The following is a 21,911-nucleotide window of genomic DNA, read 5'->3' as shown; positions in this document are numbered from 1 at the left end:
TGGATGAGGGAATTGAAGGCAATATCTCCAAGTTTGCGGATGACACTAAGCTGGGGGGCAGTGTTAGCTGTGAGGAGGATGCTAGGAGACTGCAGGGTGACTTGGATAGGCTGGGTGAGTGGGCAAATGTTTGGCAGATGCAGTATAATGTGGATAAATGTGAGGTTATCCATTTTGGTGGCAAAAACAGGAAAGCAGACTATTATCTAAATGGTGGCCGATTGGGAAAGGGGGAGATGCAGCGAGACCTGGGTGTCATGGTACACCAGTCATTGAAGGTAGGCATGCAGGTGCAGCAGGCAGTAAAGAAAGCGAATGGTATGTTAGCTTTCATTGCAAAAGGATTTGAGTATAGGAGCAGAGAGGTTCTACTGCAGTTGTACAGGGTCTTGGTGAGACCACACCTGGAGTATTGCGCACAGTTTTGGTCTCCAAATCTGAGGAAGGACATTATTGCCATAGAGGGAGTGCAGAGACGGTTCACCAGACTGATTCCTGGGATGTCAGGACTGTCTTATGAAGAAAGACTGGATAGACTTGGTTTATACTCTCTAGAATTTAGAAGATTGAGAGGGGATCTTATAGAAACTTACAAAATTCTTAAGGGGTTGGACAGGCTAGATGCAGGAAGATTGTTCCCGATGTTAGGGAAGTCCAGGACAAGGGGTCACAGCTTAAGGATAAAGGGGAAATCCTTTAAAACCGAGATGAGAAGAACTTTTTTCACGCAGAGAGTGGTGAATCTCTGGAACTCTCTGCCACAGAGGGTAGTTGAGGCCACTTCATTGGCTATATTTAAGAGGGAGTTAGATGTGGCCCTTGTGGCTAAGGGGATCAGGGGGTATGGAGAGAAGGCAGGTACGGGATACTGAGTTGGATGATCAGCCATGATCATATTGAATGGCGGTGCAGGCTCGAAGGGCCGAATGGCCTACTCCTGCACCTAATTTCTATGTTTCTATGTTTCTATGAAATTTTCCACAATTAGTATATAGTGAAGCTTCTTAGGATATTTTGTTATTTTAATGTTCACACTTGTCATTGGTGAATTATGCTGCAAGCATCATCACTCAGACTCTCTGTGGAATTCTCTGCCTCAGAGGGCGGTTGAGGCCGGTTCTCTGGATACTTTCAAGAGAGAGCTAGATAGGGGTCTTAAAGACAGTGGAGTCAGGGGATATGGGGAGAAGACAGGAACGGGGTACTGATTGGGGATGATCAGCCATGATTACATTGAATGGCGGTGCTGGCTCGAAGGGCTGAATGGCCTACTCCTGCACCCATTGTCTATTGTCTATTGACTGAAGATTAGCTGATAAACCAGCAGAATCAAGTGGTATTATGCAGTCTTAATGTGTGTGCAGTCATATGGTGCAAAGCTCCCACTGGATCAAATATCCAGTCAAGTTTTAAAATCTGTCTGATGCATGTTGAAACGTGTGTCAGGTAGATGGGATGATAAAGTAGACAAAAGTGCTGGAGAAACTCAGCGGGTGCAGCAGCATCTATGGAACGAAGGAAATAGGCAATGTTTTGGGCCGAAACCCTTCTTCAGACTGACCCGATAAAGTGTCTTGGATACAGAGTTTGTGAGGGAAACCAAAGGCAATAGGATCTACCCAATGTTATTAATTAGAGGGCATTTCAGCTCAGCACCAAGGTAAGGAGAGGGAATTCCAGACCATTTTCTGTCAACTATGAGTGTTTTGACAGGGAGTTTTTACACTGCCTTGCACAACGTCCAAAAGTGAGCTTGATTCATCTATTGCCAGTAATGATTTCAGCGAGACGCAGCACATGGACATTGAATCAATATATTTTCGCAAATTTAGGCTAGATTATGTTTCTTTCTCCTGATTTTCAGGAATCGGATGTAACGAAGAAGAAGGGTGAACGAGTGGGAGAGCATGAGAGCACAATACCGCCTGATTACCGATTTAAAGAGCAGACCGATCCCAAGGTTAGTCCAGCAACCAATTGGAGAAAAGTCAATAACTAACTGCTTTAATAATATTGTATTTTAGAAACATAGAAATTAGATGCAGGAGTAGGCCATTCGGCCCTTCGAGCCTGCACCGCCATTCAATATGATCATGGCTGATCATCCAACTCAGTATCCCGTACCTGCCTTCTCTCCATACCCTCTGATCCCCTTGGCCACAAGGGCCACATCTAACTCCCTCTTAAATATAGCCAATGAACTGGCCTCAACTACCCTCTGTGGCAGAGAGTTCCAGAGATTCACCACTCTCTGTGTGAAAAAAGTTCTTCTCATCTCGGTTTTTTAAAGGATTTCCCCCTTATCCTTAAGCTGTGACCCCTTGTCCTGGACTTCCCCAACATTGGGAGCAATCTTCCTGCATCTAGCCTGTCCAACCCCTTAAGAATTTTGTAAGTTTCTATAAGATCCCCTCTCAATCTCCTAAATTCTAGAGAGTATAAACCAAGTCTATCCAGTCTTTCTTCATAAGACAGTCCTGACATCCCAGGAATCAGTCTGGTGAACCGTCTCTGCACTCCCTCTATGGCAATAATGTCCTTCCTCAGATTTGGAGACTTTTAAAAGCTATCACCATAAAGAACATACTTGAAAATAAATCTTATCACAATCCACTTTCCAAAAAGCAGGTATGAAATTCTCTGACAATAGTAATAATGATCCTGGTGCTGTACATGTTAAGGAACCAGATGGCATTACAAAATAGAGTTTGATGTATGATTTAAACCAAAATCAGTACACATCTTTGATTAATCATGTTTTTAAAGTGGTTAAAATTGTTTGATTCATGCTGATTATATTTGTAGTTGTGTTCTTATTTGGTTTGAATTCTAATTGATTGTGATACACCTTTGAGGAATCTGATCCCACCTCTTGAGGCATCTTCCTGTATCACTGCTTTCTTCTTGCAAAAAAGACCACTCTGAGTGCAACGCCTTGATCTGCACATCCCTTCCCACCTGATCCACCCTCTCCCCAGGTACATACCCCTACGATACAGGAGATGTAACACCTGCCTCTACATCTCCTCTCTTAGGTCCCCCCAGGGACTTGAGCATCCTTCTCAGATGAGACGGCACCGGTCTGCATTCGATGTTCCCTGTGTCACCTCCTTTACATCGGCGAGACCCAGCGTAGACTAGTTGACTGTTTCGCCAAACACTTGAGCTGTCAGCCAAGGCCTGCAGGAGCTCCCAGTTGCTAACCATTTTAACTCAGCACCTCATGTTGCTGTGTGTTAGCTTAAAAAGCGCAAAGATGCAAACATTGAATTTCATATAATACCAACCCATGACTCCCTCTGTCTTTACCCTGCCTCCCCTTCCCGCCCCTTCCTGACGCACATGCATGTCCCCCACCACCCTAGTAACACTGTTCCTTTCCCCTCCTTCATATGATCATCTCCAATCCCTGTCCCACATTTTCCTTTCATATACCCCCTTTTCCCTCCCCCTCCCCCCTTTCTCCTTCCACCCCTATCCCTCTGGCTTTACATTTCACTCCTCTTCTTTCCTTCTCACAGCCTCTTGACGCTCTTTCACCTCCAGCATTTGTCACATTCCACCCATCTCCCAATCACCCCCTCATGTAACCACCTATCGCTTGCCAGGCTTTGTCCCGCCCCTACCTGGTCCTCTGCTTCCCCCACCCTCCACTCCAGTCTGAAGAGGGTGCAGTGGTGAAGCATCATCTGTCAATTCCCCCCACAAATCCTGCCTGATCTGCTGAGTTCCTCCAGCATTTTGTTTTATCGTCAAATTTCCAGCATCTAGTTTCTGTCTCCAAGGATCTGATTTGATATGTTTATTTTCAACAGGATAAAGGCAAATTAGCCCCTTCCTTCACTGATCCCGGAGCAAAACCAAAGGTAATGAATAAGTTAAAATTATTTTTTTTAATATATGCTTTCACTTAAACCTCTTTGGAATGTGCTTCTGGCAATGTCTGGCACCAAACCTTCCAAAACCGCCTTGCTGCCCAACTGCCTAGGTCCACAGTCCACTTTCCTGCCATTATGAAGTCAAAGGCTGAGATAGATTGAAGATGTTCACAATAGCTGCTCATTGTCTAACTTTGGACCAGCAATAGTACTTCAATTATTTGTTTGGATTTTTCTTTCCTCTCAGAATCAGAAATGGTAGCTAGCTCATCCTTCACAAGTGTTGAGCATGAGGATGGGGCCAATGCAAAGGCATCTCGAACTCTATTGGTGACAAGATGAGAAAAAATACTTTGTCCTTAATCAAAACCCCTATGCTAACTAAATTCATCGTAAAACAAACAGAAAATGCATGCAATATTCAACAGATCAGACATCACGTGTGGAAAGAGATGGCTCAGGTCAACCATGGAACTGAACTGTGTTATGAAATGAGTGTTGAGCATTTTCTGTTTTATTCTAGCCTTACATCTGCAGTATTGTATTAGTGTCAAATTTATTTGTATTGCATTCAGTATAAACAATCAAAAATAATTTAAAATGTTAATGATTAATAATTATTGATAAATGCTATTTGTTTTGTAAACTAGATAGATTCTTGATTAGTATGGGTGTCAGAGGGTATGGGAGAAGTCAGGAGAATTGGGTTAGGAGGGAGAGATAGATCAGCCATGATGGAATGGTGGAATAGACTTGATGGGCCGAATGGCTTAATTCTACTCCTATCACGTGATCTTATGAACTTTCCATTAGCCCAAATTACCTTTTGGGGGGAAAAATATATCCGTGTATACACTTTACAGATGTATCAAGGTTGTAGATTACTACCCAACAGCATGAACATTGAATTCACCAACGCCAAGCATTACCGCCCTCCCCCCACACTGGCGTGATCCCATTTCTCTCACCATCTGCCAAACCAACCCACTCCCCAGTCACCCCGCTCCATTTCCCTCCTTCGTACATACATTTCCCATCCCGAGTCCACCATTTCCCTTTCATTCCCCACTTTTTCACCTCCCCCCCCCCCCCCCCCCAACCCACCCACCAACATTCCACCCCTCTGATTAACAATTTGCTCCTCTCCTTATCATTTTGATATCATTTTGCCTCCTTTTCCTCTCTACCCTTTGTCACCTACTGCTCTCCAAATGCCCTTCAGCTGTAGCAACTCTGTACCATTTGCCAGTCTTTCCCCCCCGCCCCCACCTTGCTTTTCTAGTTTCTCTCCCCATCTCCTATCAGCTGGATGAAGGGTCCAGAGACAAGTCGTAGCCTGACCATTCCCTGCACAGTTTTTGGCTGACCCGCTAAATGCCTCCAGCAGTTTGTATTTTGCCCAAAGTATTGGTTGTAGATCTTGTACCTAGGTTGGAAATTAATTCCCTTGATGATTCAGACTGTTGGAGGGAGCTTTCTGGAAATGTAAGGCATGGGTTTAACCCATGAAACCATCAGGAGCATATATCTCATAGAGCCACAAAGTGATACAGTGTGGAAACAGGCCCTTCGGCCCAACTTGCCCACACTGGCCAACATGTCCCATGTTTGGTCCATATCCCTCCAAACCTGTCCTATCCATGTACCTGTCTAACTGTTTCTTAATTATTGGGATAGTCCCTGTCTCAACTATCTCCTCTGGCAGCTTGTTCCATACACCCACCTTCATTTTATGTGAAAAGGATACCCCTCAGATTCTTATTAAATATTTTCCCCTTCACCTTAAACCTGTCATCTGGTCCTCGAATCATCTACTCTGGACAGGAAACTCTGTGCATCTACCCAATCTATTCCTCTCATCCCTCCTCTGTGACGTGAATGTTTATTCGTGCCTTGGATGGTTGTGAATGGTGGGGAGGTCACTTCTCCATCATTTCCATTTCATGGCTTTGGTGAACAGGAGCAATTATGGTTCATGGCAATTTCTACAAATTAAGATTTATTTTAAATTGGAACTTTATTGTTGAATGCAAGAGAACTTGATTGTGTGTTTTATTGTTACAGGTGATGACTAAAGATGATATGCTGGATTCTCTGTCGGGAGACTTTGGCCTGAGCTCTGTCGCTCCTATTTCAAAATGCTCAGTTGCACCACCACAGTTTGCAACTCTTCCCTCCAAGCAGAAAGAGGTATGACCCTTATTTGAAGTATTAAAGTATTAAAGATTCACTTTTTCCCTTTTTTATAGACAATAGACAATAGGCGCAGGAGTAGGCCATTCGGGCCTTCGAGCCAGCACCACCATTCAATGTGCTCATGGCTAATCACCCTTAATCAGTACCCCGTTCCTGCCTTCTCCCCATATTCCCTGACTCCGCCATCTTTTAGAGCCCTATCTAGCTCTCTCTTGAAAGTATCCAGAGAACCACTGCCCTCTGAGGCAGAGAATTCCACAGACTCACAACTCTCTGTGTGAAAAAGTATTTCCTTATCACCGTTCTAAATGCCTTACCCCTTATTCTTAAATGTTATTCCTCCTTCTCCAACTTTCTGTAAAACTGTACCTGTAACAGTGCTCAGGGTAAAGCGTATGTTGTCTGGCGTGCAGTGAAGCAGCGACCAACACACCTGGTTAATCATGACCAGACCCTCAATGGTGGGTTGATGGCGTGAGATCGGACACCAACTTTATTTAACTATTCTGCCAGTTAGAGTTGGAAAATTATCAATAGACAGCATTTTTTTTTGCATTCAACCAACACTTTAAGTTGTTCACTATGAGTTGCACATGTGCACATCCTTGTGGTCATCCATACGCAAGGTTTTGTTGCTTCTGGGTGAATTAAAGCATTGTGGTCTTGACCTTAAAACACACCTTTCCTCAAACCACCAAAGGCTATGTTGATGAATGAAGGCAATGGTGAGTTTCATCAGCAAGGTCTGCCTCCACTGTTGGGTGTATGGGAAGTGATAAAACATTGTTCAGAATCGCATTGTCAAATACCAATATTGTGCCATTGGGCAAGTGTGATGAAGAAACATATGTTCTGCATGAGGCCGTTCCTTTTGTAAACTGTGGTGAGAGGATGAATGTTGGTTTGATGCTCAGTTTCTGCATGTGTGTTTTGTGAATAAATGAATAATAGCAATACGATGGCAGGAGAATCAATAACCAGAGGACAGATGTTCAACGAGGGAGGGAATAATTCAATCGGAACCTGAAGGGCAACTTTTCATTCAGAAGGCAATGGGTGTACGGAACAAGGTATGCCAGAAAAGGTAATTGAGGCTAGTACCATGACAGCATTTAATAGACATTTGGGCAGGTACGTGGATAGAAGGAATTAGAGGGATATGCACCAAATGCAGGCAAATCGTGTTAGCCCTAAATCTAAATCTAAATTTTATTAGTTATTTAAGATATGACATCGGATGGAAGCTGCATACCAAATCTCGTTGCACTTATGTGCAATGACAATAAAACATATTATTATTATATTATTATTATTAGCTTATATGGGCTTCTTGTTTGGCATGGATGAGTTGGGCTGAAGGACCAGTTCCATGCTGGCTGACTCAATGAGGACCACCATAATTGATGCCTATAAGAAACATAGAAACATAGAAATTAGGTGCAGGAGTAGGCCATTTGGCCCTTCGAGCCTGCACCGCCATTCAATATGATCATGGCTGATCATCCAACTCAGTATCCCGTACCTGCCTTCTCTCCATACCCCCTGATCCCCTTAGCCACAAGGGCCACATCTAACTCCCTTAAATATAGCCAATGAACAGGCCTCAACTACCCTCTGTGGCAGAGAATTCCAGAGATTCACCACTCTCTGTGTGAAAAAAGTTCTTCTCATCTCGGTTTTAAAGGATTTCTCCCTTATCCTTAAGCTGTGACCCCTTGTCCTGGACTTCCCTAACATCGGGAACAATCTTCCTGCATCTAGCCTGTCCAACCCCTTAAGAATTTTGTAAGTTTATATAAGATCCCCTCTCAATCTCCTATATTCTAGAGAGTATAAACCAAGTCTATCCAGTCTTTCTTCATAAGACAGTCCTGACATCCCAGGAATCAGTCTGGTGAACCGTCTCTGCACTCCCTCTATGGCAATAATGTCCTTCCTCAGATTTGGAGACCAAAACTGTACGCAATACTCCAGTTGTGGTCTCACCAAGACCCTGTACAACTGCAGTAGAACCTCCCTGCTCCTATACTCAAATCCTTTTGCAATGAAAGCTAACATACCATTCGCTTTCTTTACTGCCTGCTGCATCTGCATGCCTACCTTCAATGACTGGTGTACCATGACACCCAGGTCTAGCTGCATCTCCCCCTTTCCCAATCGGCCACCATTTAGATAATAGTCTGCTTTCCCGTTTTTTGCCACCAAAATGGATAACCTCACATTTATCCACATTATACTGCATCTGCCAAACATTTGCCCACTCACCCAGCCTATCCAAGTCACCTTGCAGTCTCCTAGCATCCTCCTCACAGCTAACACTGCCCCCCAGCTTAGTGTCATCCGCAAACTTGGAGATATTGCCTTCAATTCCCTCATCCAGATCATTAATATATATTGTAAATAGCTGGGGGTCCCAGCACTGAGCCTTGCGGTACCCCACTAGTCACTGCCTGCCATTGTGAAAAGGACCCGTTTACTCCTACTCTTTGCTTCCTGTTTGCCAGCCAGTTCTCTATCCACATCAATACTGAACCCCCAATGCCTTGTGCTTTAAGTTTGTATACTAGACTCCAATAAGAAGACTCCATCTTACTGCCAGAAGCCACCATCTACCTTGATGAGAACAACCAGGAGATCCAAAAGACAATGAAAAACATGGGGAAGGTTTTGGTGTGCTGGGAAAACACTATTACAAGCAAAACAGAGCTGCAGGCATCCGTAACTTGCGGTTCAACCAAATCTCCAATACATTTAAATCGTGATCGTTTTCAAGAAATAAGATGTAGCTGCAGAAATTTCAGAGGCGTCTACCTGCTGTCTGCAGGGAATGACCAGTGCAACAATCCTCCACAGCTGCCTCCTCCCTGTGGCCGAAGAGCTCTGTAAATTCCCACCATTTACATGCTCAAGGTCATGATCGTCACCTCAAGACAAATCCAAGAGAAAATGTAGGAGAAGTGCTGACCACAATGCATGATCTTTTATGGCCTCACAAAAAAATGTTTAACTCCATTACTGAGAGGAAATGTGGTGGATCTTCTCATATTTGGCTTTTCTTTAAAACAACTGTCATCCTGCACCTGCCACACAATGAAAGGACCATCGCAGACCCAATGCCATTGCTAACTGGGATCAAGCAAGCCTGCGTTGTTGCACCCTGGCTGGGGATCACTGCTGAGTTACCATCTGTTCCCACTGGATTGTCCTTGCCACCCGATAATGGAGACGTGAAGGCAAGAGGGCCAAAGTTCAGCTGCTTCCAAAAGGGGGAGCTGACTTTCATGTTACCCTAACTTACTGACATGAGGTATAAAGCCCAGCTGAGCCATCATTCATTTATTTCCCATTGAACACTTGATTTATTCCACTGGGAACACACATTTTTACAGGTTGCACAATGTATCTTTAGGGACAATAAGGAATTGACAATAAGGACAAGAAAGAAATAGGCCAGAATAGTGAAAGGCTTATGTCCTATTGCCACAGTCGACTACTGTGACTAGCAGAATAAGGGCCAGAGCTCGGTAACAGCTGTGAAAGGTAACTGTGGCCAGCGAAATAGGCCAGAAGGCGAGCGTGGAGTGAATATGATTTTAACAGTATTCTTAACCGTTTTGCTCCTAGATGAATAGAGGGAAGAAAGAAAAGGAGGGTGGAAAAAAAGCTGTCATTCAACAGATGGGCCAAATTCCCAGTTCCTCTATTTTATTTTTGTAGGTTTCATGCAACTGATTGCAGCCGTCTGTAAATGCGCTAGAGTCCTAGAGTCAAAGAGTGATACAAACGGGCCCTTCGGCCCAAATTGCTCACATGTCCCATCTACACTAGTCCCACCTGCCCATGTTGCTCCATATCCCTTCAAACCTGTCCTATCCATGTACCTGTCTAACGGTTTCTTAAATGTTGGGATAGTTGCTGTCTCAAGTAGTCCTCTGGCAGCTTGTTCCATACATCCACCACCTTTTTTTGTGAAAAGGTTACCCTTCAGATGCCTATTAAATCTTTTCCCCTTCACCTTAAACCTGTGTCCTCTGGTCCTCGATTCACCTATTCTGGGCAAGAGATTCTGTGCATTTACCCGATCTATTCCTCTCATTCCTCCTCTGAGTGTGAATGTCCATTTGTTCCTTGCGTGAAGAGGGGAATGACTGGGCTGGGAGGTTATTTCGCTGTCATTTCCTTCCCATGGCTTTTGTGAACAGGCGAAATTATAGTTCATGGCAATATCTATAAATTAAGACCTAATTGTTGAATGCAAGAGAACTTTGATTGTGTGATATATTGTTACAGGCGATGACTGACGATGATTTCTTCGGTTCTCTGTCGGGAGACTTTGTCTCGAGCTCTGACGCTCCTATTTCAAAATGCTCAGTTGCACCACCTCAGTTTGCAACACTTCCCTCCAACCAGAAAGAGGTATGACCCTTATTTTAAAGTATTGAAGATTCACTTTTTCCCTTTTTAACTCCTCGTAGGAGAGCTGCCGTCCAACTTCACTGTCAAATTCACCACCGCGTGCAAGTGTAGAGCTTGGATGTATTGACGAGAAACCAGTAGCGTACCGTATATACGATACTCCCCTCCCCCCCAATAAAATCACTTGAGCAATGGCTTGTATAGTTGTACAGCCATATACATTTGAACATGATCACCAACCAGGGGTGAAAAGATAAACAGTGCTTGTTTTATTTTATTTAACAATATTAATACATGTTAATAATTTATATTACTTAAATGTTTTAATTTGTTTCAATAATTCTTAATTTTTAATAAAGTATTTTTCAACTGATTATAAAAGTCTCTAAATGTCGGAACATTGGAAAAGTTGTTAAGGTCATTGACAGCAGCAGTATCTGAGGGCCAGGACTTGGTGTTCTCTACCCGATGTCCTATTTGCCCCAGTCGACTACACTGACTGGCAGAGTAAGGGCTTGTTCACAGCAGCAAAAAGTAAAGTCCCTGTCCCACTTACGTGTCCTTGGCACGCAAATTACGTGACCTCGTGGTCGCGTTGAGGCACGATGGTCCTGCGAAGGTCGCGCGTGATTTCATGCGTCCGCACAGCCGTCTGAGCGCGTGACGTCATTTGAAGATGGACACAAAATGCTGGAGTAACTCAGCGGGACCGGCAGCATCTCTGGAGAGAAGGAATGGATGATGTTTCGTGTCGAGACTCTTCAGTCTGAAAGAAGGGTCTTGACCCGAAACGTCACCCATTGCTTCTCTCCAGAGATGCTGCCGGTCCCGCTGAGTTACTCCTGCATTTTGTGTCTAACTTCAATTTTTTTGGCCCCGCCCTGGGAGTAGAAGTGGGGGCGGATCCGGCCCACAACAGCCGTGAGCCCCAGGCCGAGCTCGGCGATCATTTGCCTGCTTCTGCTGCTGTCGGAGGTGAGACGTTGCGTCGCGCCAGGGTCTTGGGCCTGTCCCACTTTGTTCCCCACGTCAGTTACGCCAAGATTTCGTTCACTACAAACATATTGCGCACAACTACATACCCCTCCGCGCTTCTCAGTGGGACTGGTCCCGTGCGGCCATACGATGCCCTTGCGCCTCAACGCGACCACGAGATCGCGTAATTTGCGTGCCAAGGACACGTAAGTGGGACAGGCCCTTAACTGTGGCCAGAGCAATAGGCTAGAGGGCGAGTGTGCAGTAAATATTAATTTAACAACATTCTTAACTGTTTTGTTCCAGTGGGATCTCTCATTTGCACCAACAAATGACACAATTGTTTAAAGTCTTGCAAAAAAAGTTGGTAGAAATGCTACTGGGACTCTCAGTTGAATGTAAACCTATGAAACAATAATAAATATTAGAAGGGCCTCGACCTGAATCATCACCCATTCCTTCTCTCCAGAGATGCTGCCTGGCCCGCTGGGTTGCTCCAGCTTTTGGAGTCTATCTTCAGTTTAAACCAGCATCTCCAGTTCCTTCCTACACAATAAATACTATACTTTCTATTTTACTCAGGCTCCACTGAAAGCCTCTGCAGCTGCCTCAGTATCAGCAAGTCAGACACATGCTAAGGTAGGTGATGTGTCAGGGAAAATATGTGAACTTTAGTGACCCTCTTCAGAATAGAAACGTGTTCGGTGTTGAAGAGGGGCAGGGTGGTTTTTCACCAGGGTGTTGCCTGCGTTTAAATTGCAGAGAGAGGTTGGATTGGCTGGGATCCATATCTTTGGGCGTGTCAGACTGCGTGTCAGACCTTATTGATGTGTACATTCATAACTGACATGTATGAAGTGAATGCTCACAGTCTTTTACCCAGTGTAGAGGATTCTAAAACTAGAGGCTATAGACTTAAGAGGGACTCGGGTGCAGCTTGTTTAGTAAAAGGGTAGTCCATATCTGGAATGAGATGAGAGGGGAAGCTGCACAAGCGTATACAATGATGACTTTTGAAAGACATTTGGACAGATACATGGAAGGGTTTGTGGGCCAAATGTAGGCAAAAGGGACTAGTCCAGTACTCCCTTCAGCACAGACATGGTGGGCTGAAGGGCATGATTCTGAACTGCACAGTTCCATGACTCTTTGCCAGTGGGCCACGGGATAATTTATAGAAAAATTATGAAAACATAGATGGCAATTTCTCATCATGCATAAGACGTTATACCTCTCAAAAGTCACATTATCCCAGGAATGAGTGGGTTAATATATGATGAGCATTTGTCGGCACTGGGCCTGTACTCACTGGAGTTTAGACGAATGAGGGGGGGACCTCACTGAAACGTACAGAATCGTGAAAGGCTTGGATAGAGTAGATGCGGGGAGGATGTTTCCACGAGTGGGAGAGTCCAGGACTAGAGGTCATAGCCTCAGAATTAAAGGATATGCTTTTAGGAAAGAGATGAGGAGGAATTTCTCTAATCAGCGGGTGGTGAATCTGTGGAATTCTTTGCCACAGAAGGCTGTGGAGGCCAAGGCAGTGGATATATTTAAGGCAGAGATAGATGGATTCTTAATTAGTACAGGTGTCAGAAGTTATGGGGAGAAGGCGGGAGAGATAGATCAACCATGATTGAATGGCAGAGTAGATATGATGGGCCGATTACTATTACTTATGACATTATTCCATTCAGCTCTCAACTTCCAACCTGAATGTACTCCTGGAGCCTTTGTCAATGTTTCATACAGTACTTTTGTGGAGTGCTAACCATTTACTTTACAACATTTAGGCTCCAACGAGCCAGATTTTTGCTCCTTGGAGCCTAAAAAGATTCAGTGAGATTCACCAAAGATTTGCCACAGAAGGCTGTGGAGACCAAGTCAGTGGATATTTTTTAAGACAGAGATAGATAGATTCATGATTAGTACGGGTGTCAGAGGTTATGGGGTTTGGAGGGAGAGATAGATCAGCCATGATTGAATGGTGGAGTAGACTTGATGGGCCGAATGGCCTAATTCTACTCCTATTCCTTATGACCTCATTCAGTACAGAAACTTCTGCTCTTTCCCAGGATAACTTCTGTCTTGCCGTCCCCCCCACCCCTACATCATCCCATCCCCCACATTTATAATAGCCAAAGAAGTCATTAAAAATGTACTTGTTTAATCATTAGCTCCGTATTTTGCCATTGTGGAAAAGATATTGTGGAAAATGTTATAAAAGCAATTGTAATGTATCTATTTGCAATGGGCCAAATTGCAGACATTAAGTACATCGTGTTTTCATTTTGTTGCTGTTCATGTCAGTTTCGGCTGAAATTTGTCAAGATGTAAAAAAATATATATTTTGTTTTCAAAGGATAAAGATCCATTTGACCTACTGGCAGCAACCCTTCCATCTGAGGCACCTGACAATTCTGCTCCCAAATATTCAGGCCCTGAAGTGAAGGTACAAACAAAATTTGTATGGAACTTTCAATCTTCACGTTACAGGTGCACAACCTTTTATCCGAAAGCCTTGGGACCAGACACTTTTCGTAATTCAGAATTTGTCGGTCTTCGGAATGGAAATTTTTTAGCGTAGATTTTAATGGCTGGCTCATTGGTAGAGTGTTCGGCTCATATCCGCAAGGTCGCGAGTTTGCGCCTTGATCCCGGCAGTTACTCGGTCGCGAGTTTGAGTCTTCAATGTCGTTTTTTCTTGCAGAATAAATATTTGCATGAAATGCAGTGTAGGAGAGGTGTACTGACTGGGCAGAACTTTGGAAGTGATTGCCCACCAGTGTAAAAAGCCGCTGTGTCTCCCTGTCCCTGGGATAGCATGGGGCGATCAAACAGCACAATACCCCCTCCCCCTCCAACTCCAGAGGAATCCGCTCCCCGATGGGCCGCTACGGTGACAAGTGGCAGTTTGCCCACAGCCCGAGCTGCGCCTCCTCATCCGCCACCCCAAGAACACCTTGCACACCATCAGCTTCTGCCCCTACGTGTTCCTCTGGAGTTGGAGCGGGGCTGGGCTGGAGTTGCTGCTGGCTGTGGGTCTCTGGGATCTCCGTGCTTGCAGTGGGCCTGGGGCTCGGTGTCCCGTTGGTCCTGACGTCTCCGGCCACCCTCCTGGACTGGAGCTGAGACTGGGAACTGTACCGCCCTTGCCCCCTCCCTCTGCAACTGCAAACAACCCCACTCTCCTGCAAGGGCGGTACAGTTCCCGGAGGATAGCAGGTGGCCGGAGACGTCAGGACCAACAGGAACCCGCTCCCCGATGGGCCCCTACGACGCCCCGAGCTGCGCCCCGTCATCCGCAACCCAGGTTCCTCTGTAGTTGGAGTGGGGCTGGGCTGGGCTGCTGTTGGCTAATTCTCTGGGTTCTCCCTTGCGGTGTGCCTGGTGGTCGGTGTCCCGTTGGTCCTGATGTCTCCGGTGACTGCACTGACCTGCTGCCTCAGACGTGAAGACAGTACAAACAGAATGACTTCTGAGAGGGGAGGGATTCACACCACAGAGGGGTCTCCTGGGGTCAGGATACACTTCTGTCAATCTGTCGCCTGCCCCCACGCCCTACACTGTGTATCCCATCCCCCACATTTCAATTAATAGCCAAATAACCCTCATCTCTTTTAAAAATGTACCTTTGAGGAAAATCATTAGCCCTCCGTATGTCCTTTGTCCCATTGTGGAAAAGTTATTGTGGAAAATGTTATAAAAGCAATTGTAATTTATCTATTTGCAATGGGCCAAATTGCAGACATTAAGTACATCTTGTTTTCATTTTGTTGCTGTTCATGTCTGTTTCGGCTGAAATTTGTCAAGATGTAAAAAAATATATATTTTGTTTTCAAAGGATAAAGATCCATTTGACCTACTGGCAGCAACCCTTCCATCTGAGGCACCTGACAATTCTGCTCCCAAATATTCAGGCCCTGAAGTGAAGGTACAAACGAAATTTGTATGGAACTTTCAATCTTCACGTTACTGCATCATATGTTTTTCTTGAAGAAGCACATTTACATTACATGATATTTTACATTGCATGACATTTACATTACATGACTTAATTTGATCACATGATACAGATCTTGCCGAATACATAACCTGCAAGCTACCAGAGAAGATGAATTGGTCAAATCCAAATGCTCTTGGTGGACTAATGCTGACAACCTCTTATACGAATGGTTGAGTGGTCTTCTCCAGAACTTTGAGTGCTGCTGTGGTCTTGTAATACATTCTCTAATACACTCTGCTACCCTGGACCCCTTTCCACTGTGCTGTTAGATGCACTACAAGTCTTGCTTGTAGGCACTTGGTTATTGTGTTTGCCTGTCCTTCAGAAGCAATTCTGTGCCATCACTGTATGACTCCTGGAGTGTGGGTTTTGTGACATTGCTTTGGATGAGGTCAAGTGACAATTTGTGATGTCAGCCGTCAGCTTTTATTCAGCATGTTTTTAATGAGTCTCTCAATTCACGATTTAGTATCTCTACTCCAATGAAACAGCCACTGGACCGATCAGTCAGTGATTGGTTGGCCTTACAGAGAAGCAGCAGCAGAGCTGGCGATCTGTGTTGGGCGAGTGTAGACATAATTCACGAATAATCTTGAGTGTGTAAAACTGAAGAATGGAAATGGAAGTTCCTTGTAGATTGCCTTTGGTGAACTAAATACTGCATGGACCAAACATTAGGTAATTTTTTTGCAGCAACAACTGGTTTTGCCTGGGGAATTCTCATTAGATAATGAACTAACGGGCACAAACTGGGTATCCGTTGCTGAACGAACAGCCTCCTACTACAGTAGGTTTATTAAATGTTCTCCAATATTCCAGCTTGATTAACAGACTAGCAGAGAAGATTGGAGCATATAACCATATAATCATATAACAATTACAGCACGGAAACAGGCCATCTTGACCCTTCTAGTCCGTGCCGAACACATATTCTCCCCTAGTCCCATATACCTGCGCTCAGACCATAACCCTCCATTCCTTTCCCGTCCATATCATTATCCAATTTATTTTTAAATGATAAAAACGAACCTGCCTCCACCACCTTCACTGGAAGCTCATTCCACACAGCCACCACTCTCTGAGTAAAGATAGTGGTGGACATAGGTTCTCTTGGCGTCTCCCTACCCTCGGTACAAGAACTGTTCCAGAGCCGCTGTCTGAAAAAAGCTCAGAGAATTGCTAAGGACAAACTGCACCCCCTCCGCATACACCTGGATCTCCTGCCATCAGGCAAGAGATATCGAAGCATCAAAGCCCGGACTACAAGACTGCTAAACAGCTTCTTACCACAGGTTGTGAGGCTGCTAAACAGTCACTCTGCACTCACAGTCACTTGATTCTGTGGCTGGCACGGACACTTTAATAACTGGCACTGGCCACTCAAATCAGTGGCCCCGGACATTTTTTTATGATTGGTTGATTGTATTTTAACATTGTGTTTTAACCTGCTTTTAACTATTTATACTGTTCCATCAGGGACTGGATTGTTTTTAGTGTTATTATGTGTGAAATGTTTTAAATTTCATGTGCGATGCTCCGCTATTCACTGGGAAACGTCTTTTCATTTTGCACTGTACAACTGTTGCTTGCAAGATGACAATAAAGGTTGGTTGATTGATTGATTGATAGAAGGTGGAAGGTATGAAGAGGTAATGATGGAGGGCTGCAAGGAGCAGTACTTGAAAGGTTACAGTGTCTGAATGGGGAAAGAGATTGTTGTGTTAAGTGGGCCTGATTTCTCAGGGTCTGGAGAAGATGTCAGAAATAAAGGGAAGCCATGACACAACGATGGTTTAGCAGCCATTTTGTGCTTACACACAATCTTGCTGTGCCCTTGGGAAAGAGTTGCGCTGCTCACAGTCTATTGGCTTGTACCAAAGCCAGAGAAAACCAGCTGTGTGGACCAAAAGCAATGTTGCTTGAAACAGAAGGATTTACTGACTGCCCCATTTGTGAAAGTGGATAACCAGCTATCCAGCCCCATCCTGTCTTGGTTAAAACAGAGGGTGGACTATGTTCAGGTGAACTGGAAGTGTTTTAGGATTTGAAGTACTTACATTTTCATTCCCAGCCAACTCCCACACATTTTTGAGCATTTGTAAATTTTCCTTCCAGATGCATCATTCTATATTATCCAAATTTGGATTACAAAGTAGCAAACTCCAAACAAAGACTGGATAGACTTAGTTTATACTCTCTAGAATTTAGAAGATTGAGGGGGGATCTTATAGAAACTTACAAAATTCTTAAGGGGTTGGACAGGCTAGATGCAGGAAGATTGTTCCCGATGTTGGGGAAGTCCAGGACAAGGGGTCACAGCTTAAGGATAAGGGGGAAATCCTTTAAAACCGAGATGAGAAGAACTTTTTTCACACAGAGAGTGGTGAATCTCTGGAACTCTCTGCCACAGAGAGTAGTTGAGGCCAGTTCATTGGCTATATTTAAGAGGGAGTTAGATGTGGCCCTTGTGGCTAAGGGAATCAGGGGGTATGGAGAGAAGGCAGGTACGGGATACTGAGTTGGATGATCAGCCATGATCATATTGAATGGCGGTGCAGGCTCGAAGGGCCGAATGGCCTACTCCTGCACCTATTTTCTAATTTCTATGTTTCTATGTAACAGACTTTGTGATATGCTTATACCATCTCTCTCAATGGCTACTGATTTTAACAGCCAGCTTTATCGGGACCTTCATGATATTCCTGGGCACGGTATTCAAATGCAGTGTTTAGATATTGAACCCGTAAATTTTAATTTTATATTTTGATGAATGTTGTTTTCAATAACTTTAGGAAGCAGATGCAAAAGAGAAGTCCATTGAGCGATTGGGAGACCGAGAAAGTACAATACCGCCTGAGTACCGATTTGGGAAACAGCCCGATTCAAAGGTTTGGTCTAAAAGTAGTTTTGTAGGAAGCCAATACGAGGCAAAGCACTGTTAGAATTCTTCATGCTATGTCCATATATAGAACAGCTGGAATTATTTAGTATAGCATTTCTTTTTAAACTATAGTTGTGTTGAACTAGTATAACTAACTTTGAACTCTTTATGGATTTGGCAAGAGCACAAAACAAATATTGCTGAGTAATATAAATTACACCAGTACATGCCAAAACCCACCATATTACAAAAGATTATTTATTTTTTAAATCATGTTTCTTGATATGGGCAACATGGAGAAGGCTTGAATTTATTGCCCGTGTCTAATTGTTCTTGAGAAGCTGGTCGTAAGCCACTTTCTCCAACCACTCAGTCCTTTTGATGAACACTTCAGGTCGACTTATTGATGGCAGGATGTTGGTAGTTGCCAAAATGTTTAGCCATATTCATCTTGCAAATAAACCAAATTAATTCATTTCCAGCAGAGCTCCAATCCTGATTTTAGGTGCTGTATTTCTGTGGAGGTTGCTCATTCCCCCTGGGAACATGTGGGTTTCTTATATTCAAAATACCCCTTCACCCCCTGCATATCCGTCCATCCCTACATATTCATGTGCCTATGGGTTAGTAGGTTAATATATCATGATATAAATTGCCCCGTGTGTTGATCTCTGATTAGAATCAGGGTGAATGCAGAGTAAACAAAACAGGGTTGATAAGTAATAAGGGCAGAATTAGGCCGTTCGGCTTAAGTTTACTCCGCCATTCATTCATGACTGAACCATCTCTCCCTCCTAACCCCATTCTCCTGCCTTCTCCCCATAACCTCTGACTCCCGTAGTGTAGGATTAGTGTAATTGTAGCTAAATGTTTGATGATGTTTCTGTGCCAATTATTTCAATGACTTCGAATTCTGATGTCAATAAGATGAACATTTGTTCTTTACAACAGGATAAAGGCAAACCAACCTCTTCTGTCACTTCTCCAGGAGCAAAACCAAAGGTGAGAGAGAGATTAAAGTTTGTAATTTTCTTCAAAAAAAATCTTTTGGATTTCTTTAATAAGATGCACTGCAATTCTATCCCATCAGTCAAAGGCATTCATGCACACACTGAATAAATGTGATGTAAGTTTTCTAAAGTAGACCTCTTTATGTTATTCCATGGTGGAATGGCAGTAGGTCTCATGTGTGATCACATCTAGGATTCCAGTTGTTTTGGTAAAAAACAAACATTTGATTTTCGTGGACCTCCCATGCTAGTTAGGAGGAAACATGAAATAATTTTAAATATGAAGAAATGAACTGTAAAAGCTCATTCGGTTTGTTTCTCCTACATCAGTGTATGTTTTGTATCACGTAACAGCTCAGGAACAGATTATTCAGCTCACAATGTCCATGAAGCCAAGTTAAACTAATATCCCTCCATCCCCTGCATATTCATGTGCCTATCCATAAGCCTCTTAAATGGCAATATCATATCTGCCTCCACCATCACACCTGCCAATGTCTTCCGGGGACCAACCACTCTCTGGGTAAAACAACTTGCCCCACATGTCTCCTTTGAACTTTGTCCCTCTCACCCTCAAGCTATTTCCTCGCACTTTTAACGTTTCCACCCGAGGGAAATTGTTCTGACTGTCTAGCATCTGTGCCTCTCATAATTGTATTTACTTCTATCAGGACCCCCCTCAATGTCAGGCTATTCGGAGAGAACTATCCATGTCTCTCCTTATTGCATATACCTTCTATTCTGGGCAGCATTCTGGTCAACCTCTTCTGCACCCTCTCAAATTCTTCCCATCCTTCCTGCAATGGGACGACTCTATCCCTTAATATAACAAAACTTGAAAGTCTTTAATAGTTGATCATATTTATTGATGAATTTTAGATTTTCAGATCTTTGTAATTTTAATACTTATCATTCAATATAAAGAAAAGCAACACATTTTCCCCTTGCTAGTTGATAAAACTCGAGATCAAATCACTGGGTATGTCGCATAGAGATGGTGATAGTATGCAGTCACATCCAAGTGAAGTAACAAGTGAAGGTACACAATTGCTGGAGAAACTCAGCGGGTGCAGCGGCATCTATGGAGCGAAGGGAACAGGCGACATTTCGGGCCGAAACGGAACAGCACCTCATTTTCTGCCTGGGGACCTTGCGTCCGGATGGCATTAACATTGAATTCTCCCAATTTTGCTAGCCCTTGCTGTCTCCTCCCCTTCCTTAACCCTCTAGCTGTCTCTCCCACCCTCTCATCCGCCCGCCCTCGGGCTCCTCCTCCTCCCCTTTCCCTTCCTTCTCCCCCCCACCCCCCATCAGTCTGAAATTCTTGAACACGAAGTAACAAGTGAAATTATTTCTTAATGCCTGCTGCAGGATTGAGAATTTAGGGCCTTTGCATATGAATTCTTGAAATGTCTTTGCATTGGTTTCATGATACTAACAACATTGTTACCACAGACGATGACAGAAGATGATGTCCTGACGTCACTGTCAGCAGACCTTGTCCAAAGCTCTGCGGCTCAAGTTTCAAAATGCTCCGCTCCACTTTCCCATGTTGCTGCACCACACTCAACGCTGAAACAGGTATAAATCCAACAAAAAGGTGTTAAAGAAAAAAAGGGGCAACGTCTGTGAATTATTAGAATTAACTCATGTTTTGCTTTTATAATTTGATTGACCACATGACCCCAATAATAGCAAAGTTTCATCGGATGAACAAGGAGGAAACCATACGGTTCGACATTACCACCACTGATAAAGATGAAACATTTCATTTTGTTGTAGAATGTAGAAACTATACTTGTAGCGTCTAGCACATTTAAATCATGTCATGAGAGCAGACCAGTATAAGTCCCAGCCACAAAAGGAACCAGGACAAACAAAATGACAGCTTGTTATATCACGTCTGGCTCATAATTGTCAGAAATACGAGCAGGAATGAGAGCTTGATGCTCAGATGATTTTGCTCTCTTTGGGGAACCTAGCACACACACACACACACACACACACACACACACACACACACACACACACACACACAACACACACACACACAGTACAACTTCAGAAAATGTGGTTGCTTATTTACTTTCCCTGATGGTTGTGAATCTTTGTAATTCTCTGTCCAGTGACATAGGCTTGGAATGCCCTGAAGCTGATCAGGAGGACAGCCCTCACCTCGAGCCTGGTTAGCCTCCAAAGGCAGAATCAGTTAGGTCCACTTCTAATTGAAGTTCCAGTTCCATTGTTCAAGAAAAATCTCTTCACGAGTACACATCTGTGGCCATGTTCTCCCCGCTCCCATTATTGTGGCCCCAACTGATCTTCTGAGCCAGAGGATGTCCATCTCGCACAAGCTTCCAGACACCACGATCTGAGAAATGGGAGACTTTCATCCACCTCTCTGGTCCCTCTGTCTGTCTGTGCAAGTAGGATACAGCTCCGTCAGCTGTGCTGTGGCTTACTGTAGACTGCCATTTAAGGTTTCTGGACCTGGTATAGTTTGCTGCTGAAAAGTGCTGGCAGGCGCGCGGACTGACTGCATTGTTGGG

The 21,911-nt window shown here is 44.0% G+C and overlaps 2 protein-coding genes across 17 annotated transcripts in view; both read left to right on the top strand.

Moving 5' to 3' along the window:
* cast (calpastatin) overlaps window positions 1-14,067 on the top strand; it is a 143,292-nt gene extending 129,225 nt beyond the window's left edge. For all 14 annotated transcript variants that reach the window (XM_055633299.1, XM_055633303.1, XM_055633308.1 and 11 more), the window contains 6 exons: window positions 1,865-1,960; window positions 3,816-3,866; window positions 5,943-6,068; window positions 10,365-10,490; window positions 12,048-12,104; window positions 13,828-14,067. In XM_055633299.1, the coding sequence (XP_055489274.1) occupies window positions 1,865-1,960; window positions 3,816-3,866; window positions 5,943-6,068; window positions 10,365-10,490; window positions 12,048-12,104; window positions 13,828-14,052 (681 nt within the window). In that variant the 3' untranslated portion in view covers window positions 14,053-14,067. The remainder of the gene's footprint in view (window positions 1-1,864; window positions 1,961-3,815; window positions 3,867-5,942; window positions 6,069-10,364; window positions 10,491-12,047; window positions 12,105-13,827) is intronic.
* A 1,197-nt stretch (window positions 14,068-15,264) lies between these two features.
* LOC129695877 (calpastatin-like) overlaps window positions 15,265-21,911 on the top strand; it is a 33,469-nt gene continuing 26,822 nt past the window's right edge. For all 3 annotated transcript variants that reach the window (XM_055633297.1, XM_055633296.1, XM_055633295.1), the window contains exons 1-4: window positions 15,265-15,399; window positions 18,264-18,359; window positions 19,304-19,354; window positions 20,818-20,943. In XM_055633297.1, the coding sequence (XP_055489272.1) occupies window positions 20,821-20,943 (123 nt within the window). In that variant the 5' untranslated portion in view covers window positions 15,265-15,399; window positions 18,264-18,359; window positions 19,304-19,354; window positions 20,818-20,820. The remainder of the gene's footprint in view (window positions 15,400-18,263; window positions 18,360-19,303; window positions 19,355-20,817; window positions 20,944-21,911) is intronic.

Source organism: Leucoraja erinacea, chromosome 3, assembly GCF_028641065.1.
Source record: "Leucoraja erinacea ecotype New England chromosome 3, Leri_hhj_1, whole genome shotgun sequence".
Lineage (NCBI taxonomy): Eukaryota > Metazoa > Chordata > Chondrichthyes > Rajiformes > Rajidae > Leucoraja > Leucoraja erinaceus.
The sequence above is the reverse complement of the archived record's forward strand: the minus strand, read 5'-3'. Positions and strand labels throughout refer to the sequence as shown.